The sequence below is a fragment of the Trachypithecus francoisi genome, unplaced genomic scaffold, assembly GCF_009764315.1.
Source record: "Trachypithecus francoisi isolate TF-2019V2 unplaced genomic scaffold, Tfra_2.0 Lachesis_group17, whole genome shotgun sequence".
In the NCBI taxonomy this organism is placed as follows: domain Eukaryota; kingdom Metazoa; phylum Chordata; class Mammalia; order Primates; family Cercopithecidae; genus Trachypithecus; species Trachypithecus francoisi.
Window position 1 is genome coordinate 78,979,349 of NW_022681462.1, and position 16,256 is coordinate 78,995,604.

Below are 16,256 nucleotides of genomic sequence, written 5' to 3' on the forward strand. Positions count from 1 at the left end.
TGTAATTATGACTTTCAGACAGAAAGGATTGTTTCTGAATGACTAGATCTCACAAGATGGTTGAAAGCACAGACAAATGTATGCGGTAGTTCATTAAGCATAATTGAGCACAGTTATTCAGATAAAAGTTTTGGAATTCAAGGCTTTACTCCATGGAAACAGTAATTGTTCTCTGGCCAGGTATAACCAAGCCAGCATCTAACAAGCCAGCATCTTCTACATGTTGATCAGAGATCATCCACACACAGGCGGAACAGGAGCTTCCAACCCCTGCTGTAGTTTACCCACTGGCTAAAGCTTTGCTGCCTCACTGCAAATCCATGTGAGCAAATGCCCTTTCTCTCCATATCTTTTCCTCTGCATCTTTCCTCCCACTCTTGGCATCCCGTTTTTTGTCCTTCTTGTACCCTGCAGGCCTGTTCTCTCCACGTCGCTAGTGCTGCCCTGCTTCGGTTTTCTGCTCTTGCCACCCTATGTGGCCATGCCCTGCGGCCTGGGTTCCCTCTCTCCTCCTCTCTGTTTTATCTAACAGCTTTATCAAACTGTAATTTATATATCATAAAATTCACCTACTTTAAGTGTACAAGTCAATGACTTCCAACAGATTTATATAGCTGTGGAGAGAGCACCACAATCCCGTTTCTGAGCATTTTCATCACCCCAAAAAAGCCTGTGTGCTAGTCTGCAGTCAATCCTGTGCCCACTCCCAGCCCCAGGCAACCACTAACCTGCTTTCTGGCTCCATAGATTTACCTTTCTAGACATTTTCTATCAACAGAATCATTCAATAGGAGGTCTTTAACCTACTGTCTGGCTTCTTTAACTTAGCATCATGTCTTTGAGGTCCATCCATTTTATAGCACGTCTCCGGGTCCGTTCTTGACTGTAGACCGGTGTCCCATCGTATGGCTGTACCATATGGAGTTTGCCCAGCCACCAATGGATGGGTATGGCTTCCTTCTCTTGGTGTTTTCATATCTATGCCAGAGCCAGCACCCTGTTCTGCAGGTCATTCTGGATTGACGTTCTGGAGGGTGGGAAAGGATTTTAAGGTTCTCAGGAAACCTTCACTTGGAGCAGGAAAGGGCTAGCTGGCTGCTAGGCTTCCAGGGGATGATTTCTCAGGAAACAAACAAACGAAAGGTATTTTCCTGTTTATGTCACTATAAGGCCTTCCCTGGCCACAGTCTGAGAACCTGGCCCTCCAAGGACATGAAAAGTAGGGAGGAAGAAACAATATCTTAATGGGTTTATTGTTAACACTTTTATGACCCCTCTGTATTGGTTACAAACACTCCCAGGGGTAATAGTCAAGTAGCTCAACATTTAACCACCAGGTGGGCAACCTCCTGTGATGCTGGATGAGACCCAGGATGCTTGAAACCCCTGTTGGGCTAACCAATGGATAAACCCTACGGATGCTGGTTAATTAGGAAATTCATGGGGCAGGGGCACCAGGGAAAGAGACAGTTGCCTGAAGCAACAAGCAAGGGGCACTCGTGGAACTGCGGTTCTTTATTGGCTGGTACAGAAGCATTTTAAGATTTTAATAATGACTTCAGCCCCACTGGCTGAATGTCAGACCTACCCATTTTTCCCGTTTAGTTCACCCAAACAGGAGACCCAAGCTGGTATTTTTTTCCCCAACTCAGTGCCTTGAAATCACTCCCCATTTACTGAACAAAGCAGTTACTGTCAGATTTCTTCTCCATTTCCAAGCATCCCGCACACCCAGAAAGCAAAAGATTTCTCCTCAGATGATCAGGGAGTCCTGGTCCCAGGCCCCAAACTCCAGGCTGGATTTAAGGACCAGTGTGTCAGCTGGTTCGGAAGGGGAAGGGGATAGTTCGGAAGGGGAAGTGCCCTGCATTGCAGAAGTAGGGGGAATTGATGGCTCTTCTCTCACCACTGCTCTGGGATTAGGTAAGCTTTTTTCAGACTCACATTCTGAGCCAGGTAATCAGCACATGGCTGCTGGATGCTGAATCCTAAGACAAGACCCCCCAGTTTGCTCCTCACACACATTCCTCTTGATGTGTACAGGTTCTGGCTGCAGATGGTTGCATGGTGGGGACAAGGATCCAGAGCCATCGTGGCTTTTGACAATATCTCCATCAGCCTGGACTGCTACCTCACCAGTGAGTTCACTCTGACCCCAACACTATGTCCCCCAACCCCAATGGCCCATGGCCTCATTGTCCCCTCCTCAGCCTAAGCCTGTCTCTCCCACCTCCCTCAGTGTGAAATCATCTCTCACCCTGAAATCGACCCTCACCTAACTCAGCCCATGGGGTCTTCTCTATTCCAGTTAGTGGAGAGGACAAGATCCTACAGAATACAGCACCCAAATCAAGAAACCTGTTTGAGAGAAACCCAAACAAGGAGCTGAAACCCGGGGAAAATTCACCACGACAGACGCCCATCTTTGACCCTACAGGTAAGGGCTCAGCTCACAAATGTGAGCATAGTAACCTCTTGTTGCAAAAGGCAGAAGAAAGATTGGTGCTGTATTTGGGGTGCGGAGCTGTGCTGAAAGAATGAAACAGTCAGTCTTTAGAAGGAGCATCACCTATGCTCTGACTATGGGGTCCAAGAGGAAGCTGTCTGGTTCTCATATTGCCTGAGCAAATGGAAACCTCTGGAAGTTGTACAAAGGAGCAGCTTCCTCTATGCCTAGGGAATACCTAGGCCCCACCCAAAGGAGAGAACCAAACTGGCATTTTTTTCCCCATCTCTGCTTTGAATTCACTCCCACCTTACTGAACAAAGCAAACCTTACTGTCAGATTTCTTCTCCTTATAAAGAGGGCTGGGGCTGGCCAAGGTTATCTGTTGCACAAACGTGGGCTACTCCATCGTGGGTAAAGTCCCCGAAGCTTTCTTTCAATACAGTTCCCCCAGAGCTCAGATCCCCTCCACATGGTCCCTTTCTACCTCAGCAGAACTTTTCAGCCTCTGGTTATAAACCACAGTTGTGACTTCTCAGCCACTCTTCTATTAGACCAGAGGCTGTGAGCCTAGCCCCTAGAAGCCGATTAAGGCTGCCCCAGCCCCATGCCAGTCAGCCAAGGGGTTTTCCCAGGCAGGCATTGGTGCCTGGGCCTGTGAGGTTTCTTCTACTATGTATAGCCTGGAGAAACAAGTGTACAACACACAGTCTACCCACACTCTTTTTCCTATAAAAGATAAGTCTTTATCAAAATAATAACAGATCAATGTTAAATCTCTAATTTCAACTTATAATGTGAAATCCTTTTCTGGTACAAAGTACAAAAAATGAGGTTCATACCTTTGCTGCTGAATTAATCAGCTCTCAACATGTGAACTAGATGTTAGTGTGGCGTTGTCTTTGAAGGAGTCCTTTCCTTTCTGTCCCATGAAAAGCTGCCCCAGGGCTAACCGTCACCCCTTCCTGATTCCTGCCTGATCTAATCCAGCTGCCAGACCCAGGAGAAAGAGTTCCTTTTCCCATCATCCCTCCCTTCCCGTTTAACTAGAACGATGAAAGACCTTTGCATATTCCTACACAGAGGGGAGCCTGTCCCACAAAACTGCAGCTCTCTCTGGTTTCCCCCTCCCCTCCCGGTTCATGCCAACGTCTCACCTGATGGAGGCAGCTTTCTAACCTCTCCATTCAATGCCCTGCCCCCCAGCCCCAGTGATTCACCTCCACTCACTCCTTGAGTCTTGGTCAACTACCACCTCCCTGTGAAAAATTCAGGAAATGTATAAATTTATAAATTGAGGGAAGAAGCCAGACTTGTCCTTTTAGTGTGCTAAGTAAACATAGCCACAGCTCCCTGCCCAGCCTAATCAACAGCACTGATTACAGAGCAGAGACTCCAGAAACATCTATTGACCAGTGGGTGGCTGGATGCCTGAGCTTGGATCTCAGGTGTCAGCAGCCAGCCCCTGCAGCCAGCATTTAGGAAACAGCCATCCACCCTGCTCGATTCATGAGTTTATTGCCACATAACTCCCACTGTCCCTAAAAGGTTAATCGATAAGGGCCTGCCCAATGGCCACTCAGACTAATGAAATCACCAGTGGCTCACACGTGGTGATGGCTCCCCCACCACCTCTAAATAAAATTAAAGGCTGGAGGAGACAGCAGCTGGAACACAAGTCTCCCCACTGAGAAACCTGATCCCTCATTCTCAACCCGTCTCAGAGCAATACTGAGGTAGTGCCTATGGGTCCAGGCAGACTCATGGAGGCAGAGGCCAAGGCCACACCCACTCCCACACCCACTCAGTAATAATCACCCAGCAGACACGTACCCAGCAGACACGTACCCAGCAGACACGTACCCAGCAGACACGTGCCCAGCACGGTGCATGGTTACAACAGGGACAGGGCTGAGCCAGTACTCGCCGTTCTGGAGCTCCTGGGCCATGGGAGGAGAGTGGCCTATGAGGCAGCAGGGCATGTTTGCAAAGCACAAGCTCAGAGCTTCCACCTGGGAGACCCCCTGATAAAGGACAGAGGGACAGGCCGGAAGGGGAAGGAAAGGAAAGGAAAGAGCACTGAGCGTGGTCCTATCGCCTATAGCCTACGTTATTTCACACAACAACTTGTCCTCACAGGGGCCCAGGGACAGTTGCTGTTTTTACCACTGTAAGGATGAGGAAAATGGTATGGAAGAATTTAAGGGCCCCAAGGCTGGAAGGGAGTGGGGCCAGGAAGTCAACCTGGAGTCCACATTCTTTCACCCAACTAAGCTACTTCTAGGTATCGAAGTCTCCAATCAGAGAAAAACACTAAAAATGGAGAAGGGCAGGGAAGAGTTCCAGCCAAGAGGCCCTGCGCGAACAGTAAACAAATCAGCTCCCAACCTTCTGACAAACAATTGAGGAGACAAGATAATAAGATTTTTCTTTCCAAAGTTCAAAGCTGTCAGTTTCTGCTGGGCTGGAACAAGGTGGCTGGTGGCATTTCAACTCTCCTCCAGGCAGGTGTTAGAGAACTAGAAACGCAAAGGCCCTTTGGGGTCTTTTGGAAACAGTTATTGGCAACATTTCTAAGCTTCCCTAAACATTCCTCCCTCTCCACAGCAGCCCTCCCCTCTGAGGAGAGATTCAGCCTGACTCCCTGGATCTGATCTGGGAGGTTCTTCACCTCCGGGCCCATGGAGCAGAGCTAAGCCACTCAAGTTTCCAGGCCAGGAAAATCCTGTCCAGGTGCTTCATGTGGCATTCTTGGAAGACTCTGAGTCACTTTAGCTAATCAGATGAAGATGCTGAAAGAGAAAATGGGGCAAGTATTAAGTCCAGGGAAATTACATTTGTCAGCTTTGCACATACAATTACACTAACCAAATGATTGGGGTAATCTCATCACAGGGCTGCAGAACCAGGTTCTTCTCTCTCTTTCTATCTTTCTCTCTCTCCCTCACCCCACTCCCTCCTTCTCTCTCTCTCTCTCTCTCTCTCTCTCTCTCTCTCCCTCTCTCCCTCTTCCCCCCCACCCTGCTCCCTCCTTCTCTCTCTTTCTCTCCCTCACCCCACTCCCTCCTTCTCTCTCTCTCCCCCTCTCCCCCTCACCCTGTTCCCTCCTTCTCTCTCTCTCTTTCTCTCCCCCCACCCCATGACTGTCTCTCTCTGGCAGTAATGAATGTTAGCAGTGAGGAGGAACAGGCAGGCTCTACCACACCCTTTCCCTAAAAAGCCCAGATGAGGACAAGCAGGCCCCCAAGGCCCAAGGACCCTTCTTCAACCTCCCTACCCCTCTATCCTTCTCCTTGGAGCTCAGATGCTATGTAGGGCAAGTCCAAGGGAATCAGCTCAGCTAACGGGAGAACCCGCCCAAACTTTGGGCCCAACTCCACAACCCTAACTGTGGAGCCTTGGCATCAAAACCACAGCCTTGCCTCTAGCTATTTGGTGACAGGTTGGTCTGCCATTTTCTGAGTACACATCCCTCACCAAAGCGGGAATAAAAGCAATTAAAACTATATAGAGTCATGGGAAGAGCACTGGACTAAAAGAGAGAACACCCCCGCTGGGTCCTGGCTGGTTGCACTAGCAAGCTGTGGCCCTGGGGCCATTCTGCCTCTGCAGGGCCTCCCATCAGGGCAAGTCAGCAGATGAGGGGGTTAATGTGAACACAGACAAGGGCAGAGAGACTGCAATTTTTTTAAAAGTCAAGGTTAGAAGTAGACAGTGTCCAAGTCCCTTCTTGTTCCCAGCTCCAAGATTCCAAGGGTTGAAGGGTGATACCATCAGGGAGCCATGGCTTTATTTGGCCCATATCTCCAATGAACCCATGGCACTACTAATGTGCCCAGAAGTGAGGGTGACAGGCTGTCCATTTCCACACACGCTCCTGATTCAAGAACAGATGCCAATTCCAATGAGAAAGTTTTATGTGTTTCATATAAATTGATTGGGTCTATTTCTGCTAAATGCATTATCCATTCACCACAGAACAACTATTAGAGTTAATAGAATTTGTAGCTAGAGCCATTATGTTCCAAGTACGTCCTTCTGGGGATGACGGCATTGTTGGAAGGCAGGCTCTGCGGGCCCAGCATCCTCCCGCAGACCCTGTCTTTCCACTCGATGGGGATCTTTGTTCCCCTCAGAGCCTGCTGCGCTCAGGCCCTGCAGGTCCAGCCAAGCCTACTTTAGTGGCACACCCCAAGAGGGGAGGCCTCTTCTCTTCAGAGTCACTCCGTTCCTGAATCAATAATGTATTCTAATCCAGTTCTGAAAAATCCTGGCCTCTTCCTTGCTGGCCTTGCAGATAATCCCATTCTGGGGACCGGGAGGAAGCCAAGTCCCTCTCTTTAGCCACAGCTCATCATTGCATCCCAACCTTGAAGACGGGAGGTCCAAGATGTGAGAAGTCCAGAGACAAGACAGAGCAGGGAGCCGGGAGCCCCCTCCCGCTGGAGGGAACTCGCATTAATGGCATCATTAACAGCTTTCCCCAGAAATCCCCAGTTACAGACACAATCCAGGACTCACAAGTGCAGCAGTGAGCTGGCCAGCCAGGGAACTAGATTCAGCCCCTGGTTTCTCCAAGTGTGTCCTCAAATCATCAGCATCTGGGTCCTCTCGTGTCTGCAAGTGCTGCTCGTTTAACATGCAGCTTCTTGGGCCCCCATCAACCTATGGAATCTGAATGTCTGGGAGCAGGATGTCAAAATTCCCATTTTTAACCATCCCTCAAGGAAAGCTTGATTAGCAAAAAAGTTTAGGAACCTGGATGTGCATCCTGACCTACAGACGAGGAGCCTGGTCCAGAGCAAAGCCCTTGTCACGTTCCCTCATCACACAGCAATCATAATTGTGATTCACCAAGCACTGCTGTATGCCAGGACCGTGCTGAGCTCTTGGTGCTAGCATAGTATCCCCCTTTAACAAATGAGGTCCGGAGGGGTGAACTAACTTGCCCTAAGTTAGACAACTTGTGTAAAAGGCAAACGATCGTGTTTCTTAAAAATCATGCAGAAAGTGAAATGTTCTAGGCCAGATAACATTTAGAGGGTCAAAGTTGTGATAAATCTTTCAGGAATCCCATTATTGAATAGGTCTTCCAGAGGGATCTCTCTTTCATTATTGAGTAGGTCTTCCAGAGGGATCTGGCTTCTTATGTTAGTTTTTGTTTAAACAGAGCACATCTGCATCTTCACTAACATTCAAGACGGCGCCCCAGGCAGGCAGTGTTCCCACACACATTTAAGAAAGCTGATAATTGCAGCTAATTGGCATTCCTCCGTGCACCCCAGCCTTCACTGGTGCACTTGGAAGGCACTTCTGTTAGCACCCATTCAACTAGGAGGGACTGTTCATTAAGGGGTGGCAGGCATGGGACCGTAGTTCGAACCCTTGGAGCCCCTGCAGACACTGGTCACCTCTGTGTTCTCGCTTATGTTACTAATATTAGATTATCACCTATTTTATAGCAAGCACACTAGTGATGACGCAGGAAGCACCAGCCTTAACAAGGCTCTTGGGACCCCAGTCATTGGAGCACATTCGGTGCCCTCCCAATTAGAATGTCACTATTCATTTGGGTGTGTCTTCCTTCCCCGGAGCAAGCACGACTGCTCCAGGAAGACAGGTGGCAAAGAACTAATTTATGATTCATGATCCCATTACCAACGCTAATGAGTCTCTTCCAGTGGAAGAGGCTTTGCATGCTGGAGAGCCAGTCAGCATCCCCAAGAGGTGGACATCAGTGAACACTGGGGTTAGCTTGATGGTGAGAAAGCACTTCCCTAGGGACCTGGCGATGGTGACAGGGTGGAACCGGAGGCTGGGCTGAAGGCCGAGCACCCATCAGCAACAGTTTCCCAGCGTGTGTTCTGCCATTTGTCAGCCACCTCCTTCCATCTGTCCATGGGGTGACAGTCACTAAGCTCATTCAGTGTCTCTTTCATTTTATTCTCACGGACTTCCTGAGGGAGATGTCACCATGAGGAAGAAATATAGCATTTTTTTTAAGAGCACAGACTACCTGTGTCCAAATCCCAGCTATGTTACTCACTCTGAGCACCTCCCTTCTGCTGTCTGTGCCTTTGTTTCCTTGCATCAAAAAATGGTGCTTAGATTATCAATGCTTACATCGCTTAGGTTTGATGCAAGGATCATATACGTTAATATGTATCCAGGGCTTAGAGAGGTGCCTCACACATAAGGAGCTACCTGAGCCATCATTTGCTTCCCGTTTTAGAATTGGGGAAACAGAGGATCAGAAAGATTATGTGACTTGACCTTCTAATCAAATGCAGAGCCAGGATTCAAAGTCAAGCTGGCTCACTCCAAAGTCTTTCCCACTCTAAGCCCATGCCTATTAGGAACAATACTAAATACTGCCCAACTGCTGACCAGCATAAGGGAGAAGCTCTTGCTGCATCCAAATCAGCTGTTTTCTTTGCACTCAGGAGATTCAACTCAGCGCCCAATGCAGACAACATCATTGCTTTCCCTGAATCCCAAGCCTAGGGAATAACAACTCATATAGTTCAATTTAACAAGCATGTACTGGGTGCCTACTCTGTGTCAAACCCTATGCAGGGGCCTGGGGCTCTGAGCCTGTGAACAAGCCAAAGTGTTCTCTTGAAAAATGATCACCCGCTGGGAGGCCGAGGCGGGTGGATCACCAGGTCAGGAGATCGAGACCATCCTGGCTAACACGGTGAAGCCCCGTCTATACTACAAATACAAAAAAATTAGCCAGGCGTGGTGGCGGGCGCCTGTAGTCCCAGCTACTCGGGAGGTTGAGGCAGGAGAATGGCGTGAACCTGGGAGGCGGAGCTTGCAGTGAGATCGCACCACTGCACTCCAGCCTGGGTGACAGAGCAAGACTCCGTCTCAAGAAAAAAAAAAAGGAAAAAGAAAGAAAAAAAAGAAAAGAAAAATGATCACCCAAAGCTTCGTCTGCATAAGCCCAATATGAAGCCACTATTATCCCACCACAGGAGAGACTTCTGATTCTGATCACATCTAGAACCAGGACAGGTGCCCTCACTTGACCCTGCCCTAGATGCATTGCAAATTATTCTGAACCAATCATCATTTTCACAATGTGTCCTGTGAGATAGACAGGCATCAACACTATTACTTCAGAACTTCCCAAACCCCGGCCCCCCTTAAGAAATAGCACAGACCCACCCAGCTCTGACAGACTCAAAGATGCCTCATGAACCTCCAATCTAAGGCTAGGTGGGGGTTGGAATTATGGCAAGGCTGCTGACAAAATGCTTCAACATAAAGTCGATACTGTTGCCCTTCTAAGCAGCAGACAGGAACCATTGCCTTTCCCTCTCCTGGCTGGCCTGAGAAAACATGTTGTTTTTTCTCATTTGTTTCAGTGAAAGGTTACATAAGTGGAAGACAATAAATGATCCAGGAACTCTGGGCTCAGTATCTCAGTATGCCTTAAGATCATTTAGCTTGAAGACTAGCAGAACACAAAGGCCCCTCCATCAGGGCAAGTGCATTAAGTACTTGTTTGGGAAGACCACTTTTTTATCATTCTTCTCTTGGGCTTGCTGCTTCTGCCTGTAAAACAACTCTGTGTCTTCTCAGAGCCTATTCAGCTCTCTGCTTGTTGCAGCAAAGCTTCACTGGTTTTGGACAATGAAAAAAATTTTTTAATTCATCCGGGCCTGGAGGTGGACAGTGAATGTAGGAGTAAAAAGGTTAAAATGCTAACTCTTGATCACAAAAGGTGGTCTTCCCAGATTGCTCCTCCCCTATTGAGAGGAAAAGAAACAAGAGGTGGAATTGCCTTAGCTATCATGGAGTCAGGGAGGAGGGAGAGGGGACAGGGCAGAACTTGGTCCAGCCAGTGCCCTCCCTGCTGGGTGCTTACACAAAAGATGAGGAGGCCAAAGAATGTACCCGCTGTACAGCAGGGGCTTTGGGGTGCCTGGATAGTTATCCATTGCATTGTAACAAATGACCATAAACACAGTGGCTATAACAACACACATTTATTATACCAGTTTCTGCAGGTCAGGAAATCAGACACAGCTCAACTGGGTCCTCCATTTCATAGTCTCTTGTAAGGCTGCAGTTAGGGTGTCAGTCTCATCTGAAAGCTCTATTGGGGAAGGGTTCACTGCCAAGCTCACATGGTGGTTGGCAGTTCTTGGAGGGCTACTGGACTCAGGGCCTCAGTTCCTAACTGGCTGGAGGCCACCTCAGTTTCTCCCCAGTATGGCAGCTTACTTTTTCAAAGCTAGTGTGGGGGTGAGGGGGTGGGGTGGGGAGACAGAGAGATAAAGAGAGTCTTCTGGTAATACAGAAATTACAATTTTATAACATAAGCAAGAAAACGACATCTCATCGTCTGTGCCATATTCTGTTGGTTAGAAGCAATTCACAGAGCTCACCTATACTCAAAGGGAGGGGGTTACACAGAGGTGTGATTATCAGGAGCTGGAGACCACTGAGGCCATCTTAGAGCCTGCCTGTAGTGGCTTCTCTATGCTAGAGACCAACATTCACCAGGAAGCTCTGGGACCCCAGTGGGGATTCTGATGGGCAGAATTCCTAGGATCAGTCTCAAGGCTATGTATTCAATATTCTACAGATGCTTAAATAGTCATGAAGCACCTATTGAGGCAATAGCAAGACAGTAAGTGAATTGGCAAAGAATCCCAGAGACCAAGGTTCTGGCCATGCAACTTCAGGAAAGTCAAAGATTCTGGGCCCCGTTTCCTCATCCATAAAGTAGGGATATTAATTACCTGCCAGAGTTCTTTCTCAGAGCTGCCTATTGTACTGAGCAAATGAGATCATTTCTATCAGGCTTTGAAAGGTACAAAACAATATGCTAATATAAAATGCTGCTGTGACATTGTAATTAACATTATTATTAAATATATATGTAAGCAAAAAGATTGGACCAACTCACCCCCGTGTGTTGCCTTCTATAAATATTCTATATATATTCAGTGCATTTACAATCCACCTCCTTCCATGAGTTGTGCACACTTTTGTGTATACACGAAATTCTATGAGCTGCACACTCTTATGTATACATATAAGTATGTATCTGGGGGGAGGTTAATATTTTGAATTTTGTGTCCTCTCATTCAGTCAATTCCCCCAACCCAATTGATCATCAGTTTTCGGGTAAAGCCCTCAAACTCTCCTTGGGGGAAATAAATGATTTGTGTGGGGTATACAGGATTGCCCCCAAAATCCTGTCGTTGGTATAATTTAAAAGAGGATCTTTAGTCTTCTAAAACTTATCAAGATCTTAAAAATAATGGATGCATCAAAACCTTGTTCACGAAAATTCTTTCAAACAAATTTGAAGTGATTGGATTGGAAAGGCTTGTTTTTCTGTTTGTTTGTTTTGGGGGTGTAGATTTTTTATTTTATTTATTTATTTTTTTTGAGATGGAGTTTTGCTCTTGTCACCTAGGCTGGAGTGCAATGGTACAATCTTGGCTCACTGCAACCTCTGCCTCCTGGGTTCAAGCAATTATCCTGCCTCAGCCTCCCGAGTAGCTGGGATTACAGGTGCCTGCCACCACATCCAGCTAATTTTCACATTTTTAGTAGAGATGGGGTTTCACCATGTTGGCCAGGCTGGTCTCGAACTTCTCACCTCAGGTGATCCACTCGCCTAGGCCTCCCAAAGTACTGAGATTACAGGCGTGAGCCACTGTGCCCAGCCCTGATTTGTTTTTATGGTGAATATTGACAGTGTCTTCATCATAAGATAAGAGCAAATTGTAGTCATGTAATTTTTATTACTTTTTAGTAAGTGATTGGCAGATCTAATAATGATCATATTCCAGGAAAAATGTTAAAAAGTAAGAAAATAAGGCTTAGTGTGGGGTTGTCCAGCAACCTAACTGAGAATCAGAAAAACTCCCTTGGCTTCAAAATCATTTCCTGGAAAGAGGACTATTTCTTTCCACTCAACTGACTTTATGATTGTGATCCTACTAACTAGACCATTCAGTCTATCAGCCAATCTGTTTCATCAGACATGGGATTGGGGGAGTGGCCACGCTGCTAAGGAGTAGGACTCACGTGTTTTCTTAAAAACACAGGGCTCAGCCAGGTGCAGTGGCTCATGCCTGTAATCCCAGCACTTTGGGAAGCCAAGGTGGGCAGATCACTTGAGGTCAGGAGTTCAAGACCAGCCTGGCCAACATGGCAAAATCCTGTCTCTACAGAAAATACAAAAAATTAGCCAGTGTGGTGGCATGTGCCTGTAATCTCAGCTACTTGAGAGGCTGAGGCATGAGAATCACTTGACCCCAGGAAGCAGAGGTTGTAGTGAGCTAAGATATCACTACTGTACTCCAGCCTGGGTGACAGGGTAAGATTCTGTCTGAAAAAAACAAAAACAAACAAACAAAAAAACCAGAGCACCCTGCGTTTTGGATGTGTGTGTGCATGCATGTTATTAGTGTGGGCTGGTGTGTGTGCTTGTGTGTGTTCAACAGAGTATGTGAGAGTGTGTGCCAGCTCCTCAGAATCCCACCCCTTTCCAATCATGGGTAAGAGACAAAAGACCTTTCAGCAAACATCCACTTACACTAACCAAAACACTCTGGTTTGTCCATCTTAAGCATTCTAACACTAGAACAGGAGCCCCAAAGGATCAAAAGTGTCTCACCACCCACTCACTGTACCCACTGCATGCATGACCACCTCCTTCTGAGCACTCAGGTGGGTTTGGAGCTGACATTTGGGCTACTCTCTTCTTTCTATTTCATTTTGCTTTGGTTTTGTTTTTCATTTAACAAAAATTTATTAACCACCCTTTCTGTGACTAGCCCTGTTTTAGGCCCTGGACAGAAAGCAGTGAACAAAACAGACAAGGCCTACTCTTTATAGAGTATACGTGCTAATGCAGAGAGCAAACTAGTGTACAGATGGCATCATTTCAGAGGGATGTGCTGTGAAAATAATAAAGCAGGTCAAGAGGGCAGGGCTGATGGTGGCTGAGCACACATGTGTGTGAATGCGAGCCCTAAAAATGAAGTATCGAGGTAAAAAACTTCAGGTTCCTTGAATGACGTGGGAGCAGAATCGGGAATATGCTACTGGCTACTAATATCAAGATCCTACTTCTTACTCTAGGCTGGTGTAACCTGGGGAAATCTTCAAGGCCTTCCACAATATCCCTGCAACACCCAAAGCTCTGAAGGCCTTAATGGTGAAGTGCACTGAGACACAGCAGAGGGTGGGTTGAGAGTGGAGTAGGGGAGCATGCCTTGGCTGAGCAGACTAGGCCGGGAGAGTGACCTGGGTGCCTGGCTCTTCACCAAAGAAGTCAGGCAGAAGGCCACGTGCAGTGTCTGAAAAGCATGGGAAAGTTGGTCCCAATCCAAGCTGGCATTGCTGTTTGAGAGACAGCAGAAGGATTCTCTGGTCAGTGCTGTTTCATTGCAAGTAACTGGGAGATCTTGATTCTGGGAGGCTTCATTGAGGTTGAAGATCCAGCCAATGGCTGGGAGCCCAAGGACTACTCCAGTCCTACAACCAAAATTATTTCATAGGTGACTGCTGCTGTTAATTCAGTGGCCCTAGAAGTGACTATTGTCATTATCCAGAGCCCAATAATGTCAAGACTCACATCTCTGAGAGCCTCTTGGCATCTTCCTCATGTTTGTTGCCTCATGGTTGCAAAGTGGCTGCCACATCTCCAGCCACCATGACTGCATTACAGACAAAAATAGGAGAGAAGCATCTCTTCCCTTCTTTTTTCTAGTCCTCTAGTCTTACACACTTTGCCTTCTCTCCTTGGTCTAATATTTGGTCCTAATGCTTCCCCACTGCTTTCTTTTCTACCCTTGACATTTGGATATCATATCTTCTCATGTGTGTCTCAGTCCTCCAATTCATTTTAGAGGATCTGGGACCTAGACCTGGAAGTCGGGACATCTTTCTAGCTCCAAATCCCCTAACCAGTTGGGCTGCCTTCTCCTCCGTCTGCTCATCTGTCAGAGGCATTTCCCAAGGGCCTTGTAGAGATTTCAGTCATCATGAGTTAGAACCAAATAACGAGCAGGAATGACTTAGAATAAAGGAGTGAGGGGCTGGGGCTTCCCACACGTTTGCCTCTCTTTTAGGTGCCAGTGAACCTTACAACAGAAGGCCGTGAGTCCTAATCACATAACCCCTATGGTGATGCACTAGATTAAATCTCTCCCATCTGCAGACAAGAATGGACAAGGCAGAAGTCCGTGACCTTTTGGGCTTCAGTGTGGCAGAGCTGGTATTTAAACCACCAACCACTTCCCACTGAAGCCTCAAAACCAAATCCATTATGCGTAACCTGCAGATGGGTGAGTCCACAGCACCCAGCTCGATATCAGACACAGTATTGGCCCGACTCTGGCCTGAAGCCAAGTTAGAAATAACCAAATTAGCCCTGAGGCCTCCCTTAACTTAATTTTTACAGCTCTGCTTTCAGGATAGTGTTTTTCCCATGACCTTTCTCTTCTCCCTTGTGTTCCTGACTTTCCCTTGGGGAGCAGGGGGTGGCTGAGAACACAATACATCAGCCATCACAGGAGCCATTAAAATCTCCTGCAGATCGCTGGGTGTCAGAGCTGTTTCGGGTAATTCAGCCCTGAAAGCAGCTTTTATCTAGACAGCCCCGGGTTGCTGCCCTGTTGATGGGGGTAAGCTCACTTGGAAGTCCCTCTCCAACAAGGGGTGTCTGCCTTCCAGTAGGGAGGGAGATGGGCCTCTGGTCTTTGTTCCATGGGATACTTCAGCATTATCAGGCACTCCACCTGTCTAGAGGAACTGTGTCTGGAGCAAAGGAAACAATATAAAAGGAAAAATGAGATCATGTGTGTGAGCATATCTAGTAAAAGACAGGGCCGGTGTGATCATTGTTATTGTCACCACCCCTAACTTCTCATCGTCCAAAAAGAACCAGAGAAAAGGCTTTGCCTGAATGAACAGGGTGGGTGCGTGTACACAGGCACACATGGGCAGGTGCTCACAGGTGCACACGCAAGCATATGTGCAAGTATGTGTACAAGCACATGTGTGTGCACATGCATGCAAATAAATTCACTCTGAGAAACAAGCTGGAAGAACAGCATGGAAAATTCATCAACTGAAACAGTTTGTGTTGTAGAAAGAGAAAAGGTGATGTGCCCCTCCTCACTTAGCCCCAGGTTTGCTTTGCAGTCACTGGCCAATTGCTTAACTTTTCTATATGATTGCATGACATATGAGACAAAAGTCACGGTGTTTCTTTCTTCCCTGTCTACTGACCTATCGTGGTTGTAAGGAGCTAGACTTACTGGAGGACGGAGATGCTACAGAAATGTACCATAAATTGTCCATTGAAATTGAAAGCCTCAACATTCTCAACCCTGTTCATTCAGAATCATGATAACCTCCTTTTATCTGAAGTTAGACTTCCAGTACCTTCCACCATCCACCAAATATAAATGCCAAAATATAAATATGTCCCAAAACTGTGACATAAAGGTTTTCTGTAGTTAACTGCCACTTAGCCTGATACATGAAGAGGGGTAGGGCCACTCTCATGCCCTCACCTGACCTTGGAGGTAAAATAAAATTAAACATGGGTGGACATGCTGCAGTAGAGAGACACCTGCCAGGAGAGACAGAGAGTCACTATAAAATATTTATGCCTGAGGCCATTTAGTGATGAGTCAAAGAGCCCTAAACAACTCATTAAGTCTGAGTAGCACTATCAAGAAAAGGTTAAATTATACTTAGTGGGCTGTATTGAAAATAGGCAGAGCATAATGTAAAGGCAGATTCGAGATCATGGTCACCAGAGATG

At 47.1% G+C, this 16,256-nt stretch overlaps 1 protein-coding gene across 1 annotated transcript in view; it reads left to right on the forward strand.

Moving 5' to 3' along the window:
* Positions 1–16,256, forward strand: part of ALK (ALK receptor tyrosine kinase) — a 113,346-nt gene that overhangs the window by 19,415 nt on the left and 77,675 nt on the right. The window contains exons 2-3 of the mRNA XM_033176744.1: positions 2,044–2,138; positions 2,309–2,437. Of these exons, the coding sequence (XP_033032635.1) occupies positions 2,044–2,138; positions 2,309–2,437 (224 nt within the window). The remainder of the gene's footprint in view (positions 1–2,043; positions 2,139–2,308; positions 2,438–16,256) is intronic.